The 15,630-nt window shown below is 40.4% G+C and overlaps 4 protein-coding genes and 1 long non-coding RNA gene across 6 annotated transcripts; 3 read left to right on the forward strand and 2 right to left on the reverse strand.

Moving 5' to 3' along the window:
• Positions 1-4,886: 4,886 nt before the first annotated feature.
• On the forward strand, positions 4,887-8,751 carry tmem221 (transmembrane protein 221). Its single transcript, XM_061033468.1, has 3 exons — positions 4,887-5,525; positions 6,824-6,909; positions 7,692-8,751. The coding sequence occupies exons 1-3, from the start codon at positions 5,224-5,226 to the stop codon at positions 8,231-8,233; spliced, it is 930 nt and encodes a 309-aa protein (XP_060889451.1). The 5' UTR covers positions 4,887-5,223; the 3' UTR covers positions 8,234-8,751.
• On the reverse strand, positions 6,697-10,806 carry borcs8 (BLOC-1 related complex subunit 8). 2 transcript variants are annotated; one of them, XM_061033472.1, is made up of 6 exons: positions 10,652-10,806; positions 10,360-10,472; positions 9,548-9,612; positions 9,348-9,455; positions 8,806-8,897; positions 6,697-7,436 (listed from the first exon to the last, which is right to left on the reverse strand). In XM_061033472.1, the coding sequence occupies exons 1-5, from the start codon at positions 10,686-10,688 to the stop codon at positions 8,828-8,830; spliced, it is 393 nt and encodes a 130-aa protein (XP_060889455.1). In that variant the 5' UTR covers positions 10,689-10,806; the 3' UTR covers positions 6,697-7,436; positions 8,806-8,827. The 2 variants fall into 2 exon arrangements, with proteins under 2 accessions (XP_060889455.1, XP_060889456.1); XM_061033473.1 differs by lacking the exon at positions 8,806-8,897.
• A 100-nt stretch (positions 10,807-10,906) lies between these two features.
• On the forward strand, positions 10,907-12,911 carry rfxank (regulatory factor X-associated ankyrin-containing protein). The gene is made up of 9 exons (XM_061033470.1): positions 10,907-11,091; positions 11,176-11,283; positions 11,456-11,566; positions 11,674-11,739; positions 11,820-11,920; positions 12,023-12,148; positions 12,285-12,351; positions 12,445-12,525; positions 12,604-12,911. The coding sequence occupies exons 2-9, from the start codon at positions 11,184-11,186 to the stop codon at positions 12,654-12,656; spliced, it is 705 nt and encodes a 234-aa protein (XP_060889453.1). The 5' UTR covers positions 10,907-11,091; positions 11,176-11,183; the 3' UTR covers positions 12,657-12,911.
• On the reverse strand, positions 12,763-15,039 carry nr2c2ap (nuclear receptor 2C2-associated protein). Its single transcript, XM_061033471.1, has 5 exons — positions 14,916-15,039; positions 14,670-14,760; positions 13,914-14,019; positions 13,695-13,756; positions 12,763-13,327 (listed from the first exon to the last, which is right to left on the reverse strand). Exons 1-5 carry the CDS (start codon positions 14,951-14,953, stop codon positions 13,199-13,201), a joined length of 426 nt encoding a protein of 141 aa, XP_060889454.1. The 5' UTR covers positions 14,954-15,039; the 3' UTR covers positions 12,763-13,198.
• On the forward strand, positions 13,186-14,684 carry LOC132962683 (uncharacterized). The gene is made up of 2 exons (XR_009668613.1): positions 13,186-13,327; positions 13,695-14,684. It is a non-coding gene; the product is annotated as an uncharacterized LOC132962683 (long non-coding RNA).
• Positions 15,040-15,630: the final 591 nt, after the last annotated feature.

Genomic DNA, 15,630 nt, shown 5'->3' on the forward strand with positions numbered 1-15,630 from the left:
CCGCCTTCAAACGCACCACAGTCACTTAAGGCTTGCCAGCGAGATTACAGCAGAAGTCACACTGCATGTACTTTGTCTTCTATGTCTCCGAGCTATTTATACTGTATACGAGATATAATGCAGATTTAGTAAATATAGTATTACGTTATTTAAACTTTATATTGGCTACATTTATTTAAATTGGGATTGTGTGAAGAATAACATCAGTGGATGGAGGTGGCAGTGAAAAGTGCTGTCCTGTTATAAATAATTTGCATACATTTTGTTTGTTTGAAAAGAAAAAAAAGATCTTCAGGTTCCACTCAGCCTATTCAAGAAAAGAAGTGGGGGAGTCAGCAAAACATCTTAACCATCACACAAAATCGTATGATAGCTAATCATTCCGAATTCAAATTGGTTATTGACAAAATTATAAACCATAGTGAGTCAACAGCATAATGTTTTAGAGATCATTTGACCAGGTTTTAGAGACCACCACTTCTTTAACTGCCATTATTGATTTATTAATGCTTTGATGTTTCCAAATTTAAAAAAAAAGTGATTAAGGGTTTCTTAGAGACTAAATAACTCCAGTAGCACAAATTATTTCTTTGGGTTATAAACACATTTTGTGAGTGATGTTTTTCTGCTTAAATTTGTCTTATTCAAAATGAATTTAAATGAGATTTTAGTTGATTGGTGAGACTATGTGGAGTTTCTATAAGTTACAGAAACAGTCACCAGGGACTGTGATCACTGGATAACATGCAGAGTGAGAATGAGCTTATTCTACAAAAAGGCCTGGAAGAAATGACAGTATACCCCAAGCAGTCATTTTCAATAAACTTGCCTCAATATGTTTGTAACCCCTGAAAAGTTGCATCTGCAGCTGAGTGAGAGAGTGAGTGAGTGAGTGAGTGAGTGAGTGAGTGAGTGAGAGAGTGAGTGAGTGAGTGAGTGAGTGAGTGAGAGAGTGAGTGAGAGAGTGAGTGAGAGAGTGAGTGAGAGAGTGAGTGGGTGGGTGAGTGAGAGAGTGAGTGAGTGGGTGGGTGAGAGAGTGGGTGAGAGTGAGTGAGTGAGTGAGAGAGTGAGTGGGTGAGTGAGTGAGTGAGTGAGAGAGAGAGTGAGAGAGAGAGTGAGTGAGTGAGAGAGAGTGAGTGAGTGAGTGAGTGAGTGAGTGAGCGAGCGAGTGAGTGAGTGAGAGAGTGAGTGGGTGAGTGAGAGAGTGAGTGGGTGGGTGGGTGGGTGAGAGAGTGAGTGAGTGAGTGAGTGAGTGAGTGGGTGGGTGGGTGGGTGGGTGAGAGAGTGAGTGAGTGAGAGAGTGAGTGGGTGAGTGAGAGAGTGAGTGGGTGGGTGGGTGGGTGAGAGAGTGAGTGAGTGAGTGAGTGAGTGAGTGAGTGAGAGAGTGAGAGAGCGAGAGAGTGAGAGAGTGAGTGAGTGAGTGGGTGAGTGAGTGAGTGAGAGAGTGAGAGAGTGAGTGAGTGAGTGAGTGAGTGAGAGATTCAGTGAGTGAGTGAGTGAGTGAGTGAGAGAGTGAGTGGGTGAGTGAGAGAGTGAGTGGGTGAGTGAGTGAGTGGGTGAGAGAGTGAGTGAGTGAGTGAGTGAGAGAGTGAGAGAGTGAGTGAGTGAGAGAGTGAGAGAGTGAGAGAGAGAGTGAGTGAGTGAGTGAGTGAGTGAGTGAGTGAGTGAGTGAGTGAGAGATTCAGTGAGTGAGTGAGTGAGTGAGTGAGTGAGAGAGTGAGTGGGTGAGTGAGAGAGTGAGTGGGTGAGTGAGTGAGAGAGTGAGAGAGTGAGTGAGTGAGTGAGTGGGTGAGAGAGTGAGTGAGTGAGAGAGTGAGTGAGTGAGTGAGTGAGTGAGTGAGTGAGAGAGTGAGAGAGTGAGAGAGTGAGTGAGTGAGAGAGTGAGAGAGAGAGAGAGTGAGTGAGTGAGTGAGTGAGTGAGTGAGTGAGTGAGTGAGTGAGTGAGTGAGTGAGTGAGAGATTCAGTGAGTGAGTGAGTGAGTGAGTGAGTGAGTTGCCCCTAAACTTGAAGTGTTCATTGTCTCAAAAGGGTATGCAATCATAGATTAGAGTAAGAAAAAGTAAATGTTAGACTCCAATAATAAATAAGATGCATCACTGAACATTCTTTCTTGTTTGAATGAGTCTTATATCACCTAAGATTGATCCCTCAAAAGCATGCGTGTGTGACACTACCCTTCAATAAAGACACATTCAACAAATAATCATCCTTTGATCAAAGAGGTAAATGCATGATTTTCATGTCATCTTGCATTGATATTTAATGTTTATTCACAATGTTAAATTGTTAAGGGTTTATAAAGTACATGTAGGCCTACATGATTTGTGTCTGAAGTTTGAGGAATTGCAAAGGGACGATTATTTGACAAATACTTTCGCACCCCCCCCCCTCCAAAAAAAAAGGAAAATTAATAAAAAAAATTAAATAAATCCATTTTCTTTTTGAAGTCAGTGTCTCACAGTAAATGCTTTCCTCTAAATCCCTAAAGAATAATTAAATTTCATATATCTTTATTTTCTTGTTTCAGAATTATTACTCACATCGTGGGTTAACACTGCAAATGAAAATACATTTCATTTAATCCGGACATTATAAACTGAAACCAGCTAAGGTTTTGCATACAGGCTGTTGGGCTGTGGGGAAGATTGCAGGAACATTTCACAACAGGCTATAATTTACTACAATGCCACCACAAGTTACAGACCACATTTACCAGTATTTAATCAAAACTGTCTGATATTCTCAGCAAATGTTGTACACACCTCGGAGAGGGCCAGTATCTGCAAGATACAAAACAATTTCATTATCCATGTAAACAAATGTATATAGATTTCTGGCAGTGTGCTCTTGCTGTAGGTTTATCGCCTGTATCTAAAAGTTATGGGGTGACAGATGTAAACTGAAAAAAAATAAATAGCAATCGAATGCTCAGAAATGAAAAGCCAAGACACTAACAGAAAACAGACATGCTGTCAGCTGGATAGATATATTTAGAGGTAATAACTGAATCACTGCATGGGCTGCATTATGGACTATTCTGGGATGTGACACTGTGTACTCCTAAAAATAATGTTGTGAGGATTTATTTGCACTGATTATCTGTGGAAGTGTGGACAACAACTCTGTTTCTCTTACACACAGCCATACACACACGGAGCTATGTGTGCACAAACACACACACTTTGCGATCCCCGAGAGGTAACTCAAACTGTGCACCTGATGCAATAGATAGCAACATCCCTGCAGACTGCCATGGTCTGTACCTCCAGGATTCACCTGCTTTGGTCTCATCAATCCCCCTCTGTACACACAAGCAAGCTAATCAACTGCAGCCAAGCAGAAACTATATTTTCCTCAATGTGGTGTTAATGTAAGTGCATTTTTCATGCATTTATTGTAAACACTCTGGGAGTTCCATGAAGTCAAAGACCGGCGGCTGATTTGCAACAGTCACAGTCATTTAGTACTTCTATTACCCACACAAGGCAAGAGCCTTACTGTGAGAAGTACAGAGAGATAAAGGTGCCTTTGAGAACTTTCCGTATCAAGTCCATTTTTTTTTTTCATTTTCCTGAAAGTTCTCACTTCTGCTTTCGACAAGATCAGCCTCAACCCTTTTAGAGCATGCGGTGAGGCTGTTGAATTCAGAAATAGCCTCCCTGGTCAGTGTACATGTGTGAGAGCAATTGTTCGCATTGTGTCCCTTTATAGCTGCAGTCTTATCTACATCTCAACAGAATAAAGTCAACACCTTTACCCCCCCCCCCCCCCCCCCCCATCCTAAACCTTAACCCTCGGCTTACCTCTAACGGAACAATAAGTCCTCTGTAACTTAAGTCACGGTCAAGGTGTTTTCTTTCCAGCAGTGGTCAAATGTGAAGTAGTAATGCTTTCATTTTAGTTTTTATCAAATCAGGATATATAATATAATATATATATATATATATATATATTGGATGATTCCCTTGTTCTATTCCATGGTAACAGTATGTAGGCTAGTAAAAGTAGGGGGGGCAGTGGCGGTTCTAGACCACTTTTACTGAGGGGGCCAAACTGGGGAGTTGTTTTGTCAGAGGGGAACATTAAACCCAGGTGAAAAATAGACAAAGATGATCACATTAAAAAATATATTATGCCAAATAATAGCGCACATCATTAAATACCACAACAAAAAATACCATGATTTATATTTGTTTCTGTAACAGCATTTAATACTAGATTGTGAGTCCGGTTGTTGACTCAAATACTGTGTATATGTTATTAGGGGGGCTCTTCCTTTTGGAGGGGTGGGTAGGGGTTAGGGGGCCCCTGTTAGCCCCTGCCTAGAACCGCCCATGGGGGGAAGTATTCATGGCAACATGTAGTTAATTAGATTCAGAACAGTGGAGGAGCTGGGCTAAGAATAAAAGGGGTATTTTTCATTGAAATAGGATAAGCCAAGGTAGTCGTTGCAGCTCCAAATTCCTCAAAACTACGCTGTAAAGTACACCTGATATTCCCAAACAACTTTAAGTCTTTAGCGCCTTTGAGTCACATTTGATTTTGCTTTGTTTTCTTAAAGTGCATGCATGTCAGTTTTTGCTTCATTGTTAGAAAATAGACATTGGAATGGCTTAAGAAGTGCTATTATAAAATGTTAGGCAACATAGGACATCAGAGCATATATGCTAACCTATTGGCTCCTTATTATAAGGAGCCTAGTTGAGGGCCAGTTTCTTGTTTGATTGTTTGTAGGCCCTTGAAGCTAATAGGCTACTTCTAATACATTTATTTATTTGTTGTCGTGAATCACATATCATTAACGGGATTTTAATAAGGTGCTTGTTTATTATCAAAGTAGTAGAATGGCAGCTGTTTAAATAGCCTTTGTTCACGGTGTTTTGTGTTGATTCAGTGAGCTGTGCCTCTCCCAGGAGCACGTCAACGCATTGTTGCCGATGATCCAAGCGAAAAGTCCATTGTTGTTGCGAAGTTTTTAATCTGAGGATTTAAAGCACATCACATGCTCGGACCGGGCAGCGGGGCACACTCCACAACAACAGGAAAAACTAGGCTGCTGCAAATATCCACGTTGGGGAGGAAAACGATTCATCCCGAACGGAGCGACCCAAACATTTCTAGGATCGCCGGAGAAGAGGCTTAAAAAAAAGTGCAACTATAGAAGGAACTTTTCTGCGTAGCCTACTCTGGTTAAACGTGACGGTCGGACATCTGGGACAAACATGACGCTGAAGTACAGCCAGAGGTCTCTCATAGTGCTGTCTTTACTAGGGATTTTATCGGCCATTATGTCCGTTTTATCGGTCATTTTAATTTTCCAGCTCCAGTCTCAACAGATGGCAACAAAGGAGTCTCCCCCGTCCACCTCCGCGGTCATACCAGCTCAGGTCTGGGCCGTCCTGCTGCCCGTCTCCGCGGTGCTCTCTGCTCTGTCCCTCACCCTGAACCTCAGCTCTGTGGTGGTGTGTTTGCTGCACGGCTATGTCTCAACAGAGGTCTGCAGAGGAGAGCACGAAACGGAAAGGTATAGAGCCTTTTTTTTTATAAATGCAGCTGTTGATCCAAATAGTTCAGAAACATAGACTGTAGTTACGTCAGCTCTAAAAGCTTCAACGCACCTGTGATCGATTAATGGCTGGATACAATATCAATACGCACAAATATGACAGGAAAGCAAACCCCAGCACGACTGTTGAAAACCGAATATTAGGCTGCACAACAGAGTCTCTAACACATTAAAGGATTAATTTACAAGCACTAAATCCCAGCCTTGCTCAAATCAATTCTCACAGGAGCTTCTGCCTGAATTGGTCTGGTGTGACCAGTAGCTTAAGTGGTCAGCGTTACCTGTTAGCAAACACTGGACTAAACCAACCTAAATGACTATTACATTTGAGCTTTTGTCCTGGAATTGTCACTTGTGGCCACATCCAAGAGCCACCTGGAGAGAATACTGCAAGTTATTAACCCAAATTAAAAAAAAATAAAATAAAAAAAAAGTAAACATAAATATGTTGGCAAGTCAGAGAAAAACAATACACACAACTAGCAGCATTAAGGTTCTAATATACTTCAAGGATGGAATTACTTTGATAAAATGTAACGTTTTCATGCATTCAAAATCAGTAGAAGGCTGTAGCACCACATTTATCATTCAGTAAACACTTGTTGCTAAATGGGGAAAACAATTTTACTGTGAAGTGTTTCTGCCCATGGCCACACGATCTTCTTGAATTGTTCTCTGTAAACCACAGAAGATCCTGGTTGGCTATATTGAGTTTAATTTTTTTTTTTAAACTTAGTTTCAGAAGCATAAAGAGGCCTTCCTTATGTGTCAGAGTGCAGAGGCCGGTACTTCAGTGTTGTTGGTCGACCGCCACCTCTCACCCCCTATGAATCCCATCTACACAATGGCCACCGTCTCATTATGCACTCAGCACACGGCCTGTAGCTGGCTCTTTCCCACGTCGCTTTACAAATCCAACAACATACCCCAAGACCTCCCTTCTGACAGAGGACACATTCCAAGGAAAGGGGAATAACAATGAGCTAAACAAAATACACTTGTATTTCTACTTAACCAAATAATCAAAAACCTAAATGTTTCTGGACTTGAAGTTCTGTTGGGAAAACTTAAAAGTTGAGACCATGAAAAAGTTTTATGCAAAGTAAAAAAAAAAAAAGACATAAAACAGTTTTTGAAATAATGATGATTTATTAAATCATCTTCAATTATACACCAATGAGACAACCAAGGCATCAATCTTGAAGTGTAAACATGCTCGTGCCATGACATTTAACCTATCACATTTGATTCCACAGAGCAGACTGGTTCCTTTTGGATAGCAGATCTATACGACATGTGGCTATAGGACTGTTCTGCCTGGGAGTTTCTGTCTACTTGGCTGGTAAGAACAATATTGTGGAGGGAAATAAAGATTCTGAATGTTTAAGACACTGGAAAATTAGTTTGTTTACCATAAGTACAAGTTAAACTTTTAGAATATGATTGCAGAGAACTTTAAGTCTTTCTCAGAAATCTAAAAACAACGTCCAATACATTAGCGAAACGTTGGATTTAAACCGGGTAGGCGAAAACAGCTCGACTACTTTCTCCCTGGTCCGTCCAGTGAGTCCAAGAGAACAATGCATTCTTTGAGCAGCGTCCATGACTTGAAGTATTTTTAATGCCAGGCCTGGCAGTGCTCTGGTGCTCTGTTCCACTGAGCGGCTTGCACCGGCGGGGGTCACTGGAGGCAGCCACTCCATTGTGATGAGGAGGTGTTGCCCTTAAGACCCTACTTCAGGCTCAATCAAGAGGAAGTTGAGTAAGGGACCATAGAAGCAACACCAGCAGCTCAGAAGGGCACGTCACATCCCTGAGCCGTGCTTTTCTCCCCCTTCTTTATGAGGGCCTGAGTCCATAGTCCTTTTCCTAGAGGTAAAGAGAAAATAAGATCAAATTTCATAACTTGGAAGGTTACTAAACCTGAAGAAGTGAATTACAGTACAAAAAAATAAGTGTAACAACTTAGGAAAAGTTTGTTAACTAAAATAAATCAATTTTTATGAGGAATTTAAGTTGTTAGGGTCCAATATAGTTTCACACAATATCTGACAAAAGATCCTTGATGAGTATTATGTGTTCCCAAATCCTCAGTTTTAACCCCTTTATTCTCTTCCTTCACAGCTATGTCCATCTTTATGCTCCTGGTATTTGAGGTGGAGACCGGCATGGCAAGTGCTTGTGTACTCTCTTTTGGGATTCTAATCCTTCTGTTCGTAGTGACCCACTCTCTGGTCAAAGCTTCCTGCGGTGCAAAGCAATACAAGAGAGAACACCTCGGCACTCATTACGAGAACGACCATGGGAATAGCCCTAAACCTCTCTCCCGGCCCTGCGAGCTCAAGATCGGCGTGGACAAACCGCGAATACACCGGAGCGAATCTCACCTCCAGCATCCAATGACCTACCCTCAATATAGTAACCCGAGACAGCGAGAAAAATACCAGCAACCGCAGTACTCTCCAGACAGAGGTTCCCAGGGCCTCACCAGCGATAAAGAAGGATACAGCAGTGGAGGCGGTGGTCCCAGAATGCATAGGACCATATCTACTGAATCTGGTTTACTGCAGGCCCAGGCTAAACCTTGGAATGGGGTCAACAGTGAGATGAGGAGTGTCCTCGCCCGCAAATCGGGGATAACAGCAAAAGACTCCACTCTCGTGTGACACGAGAGAAGCAGAGCATGTGGCTACAGAACCTGAGAGACAGGCTGCTATCACAAGTGTCATCTCAAACAGATGTAGAACTATAACTTGCTTCCTTATTACCCTCAGCAAGTATATCCTGACTGCTTGCAGTCAACATAGATAGAAATTGAAACACACCCAATTTTGGATTTACTTTTCAAATGATGATAATGATGTATAAATGAAACTTGATTTTAATTTCATTGTAAACACAAATTCTGACCAAGTATCACTCCCCCAAATGTATAGCTTTCATTGTAATAATGTAAATACGTTACTCTGCTGTTTTTTGCCAAATATTTGAGCACAGTGTGCACATTTGTTTTGTTGTTTGTATATTTCAAATCAACCTGAAATCAATTTTAGAACAGATAATTCAGATTTAAAGTAGGATATTTTATACCTCAATAAGACAATAACATAATATAAAAAAATATATATTTTACTTCAAATGTCATTTAGTTGTACATTTCGACAACTGAAGAAAAGAAAAAGACGTGTCAAAAAAACATTCAGAATGTGGCAATATCATGTCTGGAGGAAGAACTAACCTTGGACACCTCTGTGCTGCGGTCATGAGGAAGTGGATGGGGGAGGTGAAGCAGAGACAAGGGGACTGGGTAAGGGGGTCACATCACTTAAGCTTCATGCAGGTGTCATTGAGAAATGAAAGAACCACACACAAAATCAAAAAACATGAAACCAGAATTATCTACAAGGAGCTCAGAACAAGCCAGTTATTGGGGAAATAATTGGCATTAAGTAAAATAAAAAAAGTTAAAGCTCAAAATATAAAGAAATACAAATGATCATAAATGAGGGAGGAAAACAGACCAATGGAAGCGAAGGTAAAACATGCACAAAGGTATGATGTGAAGCAAAGAATGAATACAAACAACATTAAACTCCACACAGATTGACTGATTTCTCTCATTTTACTTAAAAAATAAATATGCGTGTGTGATTTCTGTGTGTGAATGTTTTATGGTGGGTGTGGGACATGGCTTAAGAAGCAACATCCTTTTATTCTCTCTCTCTTGAAGTTATTGAGTTTAGTAAAGATCAAGATGTTCAGGCCAGGGCTGCCTCCTACCTGCGACTTTGGGAGTTACTGATCTGTTCCTTCATGCTGATGGCTTGACGGAGGAGGCCGTCAATGTTTTTGAAATACAAGCTGCTGTTTGTCATGCTCTTCACAGCGCTGCAAAATCCAACAGAACAATGAAAGTGTTAACAGTGGAAAGAGCAGGGAGGTGGAAATCCTCCAATGTGCAAGCCTTAAGCGTCTCTTACCTGCATGCATACTCTACAGTGTAAATGGCTCCTTGACTCTGCTCCTCCCAGCTTTGCATGTCCGTCTACGTATTGAATGACAGCAGATATATTCATTAATATGCAGGGGATCAGTGGAACTTTATTATCACATCAGTGGTTGTGTTGTTTTTGGAAACTACAGTATACTCCTAATATTATCATCATAACAGAAAGAGTTATGGACGACAAAGCACTTTGTTTTATCACCAAACACAAAGTCTTCATGACTAATGTTTTTCCTTCTAATTTAAAAACAACTTCAAGCACAAAGAGAAGGGCTTTAGATGATGGAACGAAACAAAATACTGTAAAACGTCAAATAAAGGCCCATTCTAATTTAAGGCCCAGTCCCTTTTACTAGTCTGGTGTTATTCTACAATTCTCTTAGCAGACGCTTTTATCCAAAGCGACGTACAACACAAGCAAGGATCTTTTTTGACTGGATTAAGACAAGTAAATGTATTTGACAAATAAAGGCAGGCTTCAATCAGAGACACTCCCTGTGCAATTTAATGTTGGCATAATTGTGGAGCAAACTTAAGATTAAGAAGCGGCACAACACAAAGAACAAAACGAAGATGAACCACAACATCTGTCTGAGAAAGACAGAAAAATGCCTTTATGTGTAAAGGCCATGAAGCAGGTTTGACTCAAAGAAAGGCAGGGTCATGTTTTAGTCTGATAACTGATCAGTGTGACTCTGTGAACATCATTGTTAACTGATTTAAAACATTTGAGGTTGAGACTGAGTCACTTTAACACATTGAATCTTTGAACTACATGGTGAATACCTTGTGCTGCACCAGCTCAGGCAGGGACCTGCGGACGTGTTCCTGCAGTCTGTACAGAGCCACTGACGGCTCGTTGGCCAGCACGTACATGCTCTCCGTGAATTTGTCAGTCACTAGAGGATTCAACAGTAAAGTCAAACGCATGGTATACACAGCCTTTGTTCGGAAAATGTTGAAAGAAGCATTGACTGTGGACCTAGCATTAGCTTAGTGGCTAAAGACAGCTAAACCTGCAACCTAACAACAACAATGAGGTAAAGTTGCGAGCAGATTTACTAAGTTACATGTTTACCTCGTCTGACTTTAAGTTGCATCTCTTGGTCCTCCATCAATGCAAACTGGTTAAAACAGGCAGAAACTGTGAACAATACAAAGCAGCAGCTGCAGGCGAGCCGTGTCAGCTGATTCTGTCTTGTTCCGTGTTTTCGTTGTCATGTGCCACAACGAAAACATTCCGGACAGAAATATCGATTGACTGAAAACTAGTTCTTTCTTTTTTTTTTCAAATAGTACCACATGCCGCGAAACGTCGGGTTGTGTTAAAGGAAACATGTTTTCACTTTCTTTTGGGACGACTAATGGAATTAAATGATCAGCCAAACAACCGAGCGATGATTTGTGTGTCTTGGTTCATTTCGGTGGCCAGCAAGGTCCATCGGGTGATATAGAATAATTTACTTTCAGTTTTCCCGAAAGGAAGTTAACGCAGATTGGGTTTTGTGGCTGGATGTGGTGAGTTGACAGTGTAATATCCTTTATAAACTTTGCGTGGCTAGTTTTTCTAAATGCTTACACTATATAATCTTGTTTTTATAGCAGCGATTATGGAGGCCGAAGGTGATGAAGAGGTTGCAGATGGCCGAAATATTCAGCCATCTATCGCGAATACTTGTCCCTCCGAGTCTAGAGAGGAGGGATCCAATGGTAGGCTGCCTGTGCAATATTTTAAACAAGTAGCCTAATACAAGAATTTGTGATCAGTCTCTTAAACACTTTGTTTTATGGAGTGATTCGATGTCTTTTAGTCTTACAATAATAAGTTACAGTGAATATTGTTATTCCACTAAACTGGTTGTGGGTCATGCGGCTGGTCCAGTGTCTCCAGAGAACATGGATACGGATGAAGATGGTTTGTACAAACACTCAACTACCCTGACCAACAAGCAGCGTGGGAATGAGATTACAGTACTGCCAGCAACATTAGACGGTGAGTACTGAAGATGTTCTGATGATAAAGTCTTTTTAAAAAGTGTTTTTTTTTTTTTTTTTTGACACATTTTCATTATGAAGTCACAAAGATGTATTTTCCTGCAGCTTTGTCGATACATCAGTTGGCAGCACAAGGCGAGGTTTCACAAGTGGCCACACACCTGAGTAAAGGTGAGAGGTCTGGATGTCACTGTCAGACCCCATGCTGTAAAACACAATCTTAATCAAGTGCCTCGTCCTTTATTTTGCAGACAGTTCGCTGCTGAGCAAACAGGATGAACGGGGCTTCACACCTTTAATGTGGGCAGCTGCGTTCGGAGAGAAAGCAACGGTGGATTTTCTCTTGGAAAAGGTTAGAAATAAACAACTTGCCATAAAGTCAGCATGTGTTATTAAGAATAGAAAAGCAGCATCTCACTGATATCTGATGTTTTTTTGTTTTTTTTTTATTAAGGGGGCAGACCCTAAAACAATAGCCAGGGAGAGAGAGAGTGCCCTGACACTAGCCAGCTCTGGAGGTTATGTGGACATTGTGGAGACTCTCCTCAGACATGGAGCAGACATTGACACTTATGACTGGGTACATAATGACTCTCTGTGTCTGACAGTTCATGACATTTATCAATTATGGCAAACCAATCAGATAACACACATGTCTTCATAGTGTATCGAGTTTTTTTTTTTAATAATTAGTATTGATTTTGCTTGAATCACAGAATGGTGGTACTCCTCTTCTTTATGCTGTTCGCGGGAACCACATCAAATGTGTTGAAACACTTTTAGGTAAGTTGCAGTTATGTATGATGTAACATCATTTGAAGCTTCACAGCATTATCAGTAAGTGTAAATAGTAGCCTTAACTGTATTCTTTTGCAGCCAAAGGGGCAGACATGACCATCGAGTCTGACTCTGGGTACAGTCCAATGGCCTTAGCTGTTGCCCTCGGACACAAAAAGAGTATGTATTGTCTTCTTATAGCAGTTAGATTAACAAATGTTGTAAATACTGAATTAACAGTTTCGTTTTGTTTCCTAGTCCAGAAAGTGTTGGAGGATCACATTCTGAAACTCTACAAGCAACCAACATGACACCACTGATCTCAGATCTGCTTGGTGTGAAGACAGAGTCCTCTGTTGTAGTAACAAGTCAGTCTGAAAAAAGCAGCCCTAATGCAGAGATTTACACTGAGTAAACTTTGATGAAAAGAATATTCCATTTATATGCATCCCAATGAACAAACAAGGACTAAAATACAAAAGTTGTGCAGCAGATTTTTTTTTTTAGTTTGGCTGAAGAAAAGCAAAGGTCTGTAAACACATTTTAATAAAAATATATTTTTCATACCTTATGTGTCAATGGAATGGTACATTAATTTAAAGGCAAAAAAGTAAGCATCGAGAGTGGGATGAAATCCGTAAAATGTTCCATTATAACTCAGCATCAGGCTGCATATCAAACCTTCTGGGTTTGTGTTCTAAGAAGTGAGAAGTCTTGACAGATCCCTCAAGAGTCGATACCAAAAAAGGCCACATTCACATCAGTTCATGAGGTGGCAGTACAGATGTGCCACCACACCATCCTGTGCTTTACTCAGGGGTCATTTCCTCTCTCATGAGAGGATAATAAATGGTCACGAAGCTTTTCCCCCCAGGACGTCTAAGGAATAAACAATAATTCTCCCAAAAAAGTCAGCACTATTCTCAAACATTATTTTAACTTTGTCCACTGCAGGGGCCTCCTGTATGGGAAAGCTGTGGGTGTGGAGTTAAGAACAAGATAAGCATGGTAATAATGAAAAGCAGGTCCAGGAAAATATTGTTGGATACTTATTTAAACCATCCTCAACAGTCACAGGGAACACTGTGTGTTCCTACAGTGGCAGGTGCAGCTTCAGCTTATGCAATTAGCCCAAAGTACACTGACTAAGTACACTAAATGTTTAATTTATTGATGCAGATTGCATTGAATATAATGTATAATGTTTAATTTAATTTTTAACGGTGCACATTTTCATTGGTTAACTATTCTTTGCATTATTGAAGTAGTTAATAAGATATTTCTGCTGGAGAATGTAGCCACTTTAACTTAAATTCTCCTTTAAGAGAAAGAACAAAGGATATCTGAAGAGAGTTGTTGTCCTCTGGATAAAAATGGCTGATTGGTGTAAAGTCTCCATCTATAGGACAACCTGCAGAAAGCACAAGTTAAAAATACTTTTACGTCATCATGTCACACACATCATCTAGTCTGAAACAGAAATGAAGAACTGAAACAAGAACCCTGTAGATATCTCACCGTATACTGTATCAATTTAAGTCGTGCAGTAAGAAATCTGTAGGTTTTACCTTCTAGCCTGCAAGTTTTTGCTGAGAAGCCGCCCTGGAACTGGAGCTTTAGCTCTGACACCTTGACAGACTGGGGGAACTCCAGAGACACCCACTGATATTCACCCTGTTAAACATGATTTACAATACAAACAACGTTATTAATCTCATTGCACGCAATCTGTTTATAGCAGCTTGTAAAACACGTTTAAAAAAAAAATGTACAGGATGATATTCAAATTATGAAGATTATGAGTTAATTTAAGTTTAAATACATAACACCCAGGAGCTAATAAGATGTCTTTAAGTTTCATAAGCACATTTGTGTATCTCTGTTGCAGCTACATAGGCTTCACATATAAAGTATGATCAGAAATTGACTAAATTAGTTCTACTCGAAACAATGAATGTGCCGTGGAAAAACCTTTTTAGCATGCTGTACACACTGTTCTCTTACAATGCAAAGTATTAATCTGCAGACAGCTCGACAAATACTTAGAGAAATGATTGATGGAGGGGAAACACACTCAGGACAAACTCTTACTTTTAAATTAATGGCGTGATAATTAAAGCATTTTATGAGGGTTTAAAGTGTATGCTGTGTGAGTTTCACTTGGCATTCCGAAGATGCTGTATCTTTATTTTCCTTTGGTATACAACAACAAAGTATGTTGATCCCATGTATTTTTAACTGTATTAACACTATAAACATAGACGGGTTTACACACTGTAGCCTAACAGTAAACATGCGAGACTGTGACACAGCTGTTGTGTTACCTGGTCTGAGTTCCAGCAAGTCTCTTCATTGCAGTCAAACATGAACTTCTTTCCATATTGCTTCACATCCCTGTTTAACACTGAACTAACCCTGGTAGGGAGGTGACAAAACATGTTAGTTTACACCTCTACTAGGTAACAACATGAGGTTAATACAACGCTACAGCAAAACACGAGTCGTTCCGTCGTTACTTCCACAAGCGATGTCTTAATACATCTTTTTTTGAATGTTCAGTTTTTCTTTACCTGCTTTGAGTTTCACTACAAACCAATGAGGACGCCATGCCGAGTCACACACATTGCCGTCAAGCGATGTAGCAACAACAAGGTGTAGGCCTGTTTTACGACAGTGACACCCATAAGCTGTTGTTTCTCTTTTCACCACCAGATGGGGGTCACGTTCCTTTACAATATGAACTATTGAGAGGAAACTGAGGACTATTTCCATCTTTACCGCTGATCCCGACGACTCAACATTAAGTATTCACTGCATAAAAATATTAAATTACAGGACACACGTCAGGTCGATACACGTGTTAAGATTAAGAAGAGGGGACTGTGGACTCTGGACCACATAAACAGTGAGTTGATAAGCAAAATAAAACTACTACAATTCTACAATTCATTTAGCAGACTACTGCCTATGGTTTGTTGATACTGCCAGTGTTTTGTTGTCACAGATGATTGATAATCCTGTTGACACAGATGATTGAATAATCCTTAATAGCATGAGTTTTACTGATTTTATTAGTGACAATGTTGCCTTATTAGGAAAGCAGCTAGCCTTCATATAGGGAGAAATATGTATGTTTGTGTGTTTGTGAGTGAGGGAGATAGAGAGGCGATATGGCTTATTGCAGATGGAGAGTTCCTGCTGGATTTTGTCACAGTGTCTCCTCACTGCAGATAATCAATGGGTCTAAAAGACAAAATCTGATGAAGCCCAGCCATTGTGAAAATT

Source organism: Labrus mixtus, chromosome 3 (assembly GCF_963584025.1).
Source record: "Labrus mixtus chromosome 3, fLabMix1.1, whole genome shotgun sequence".
Lineage (NCBI taxonomy): Eukaryota > Metazoa > Chordata > Actinopteri > Labriformes > Labridae > Labrus > Labrus mixtus.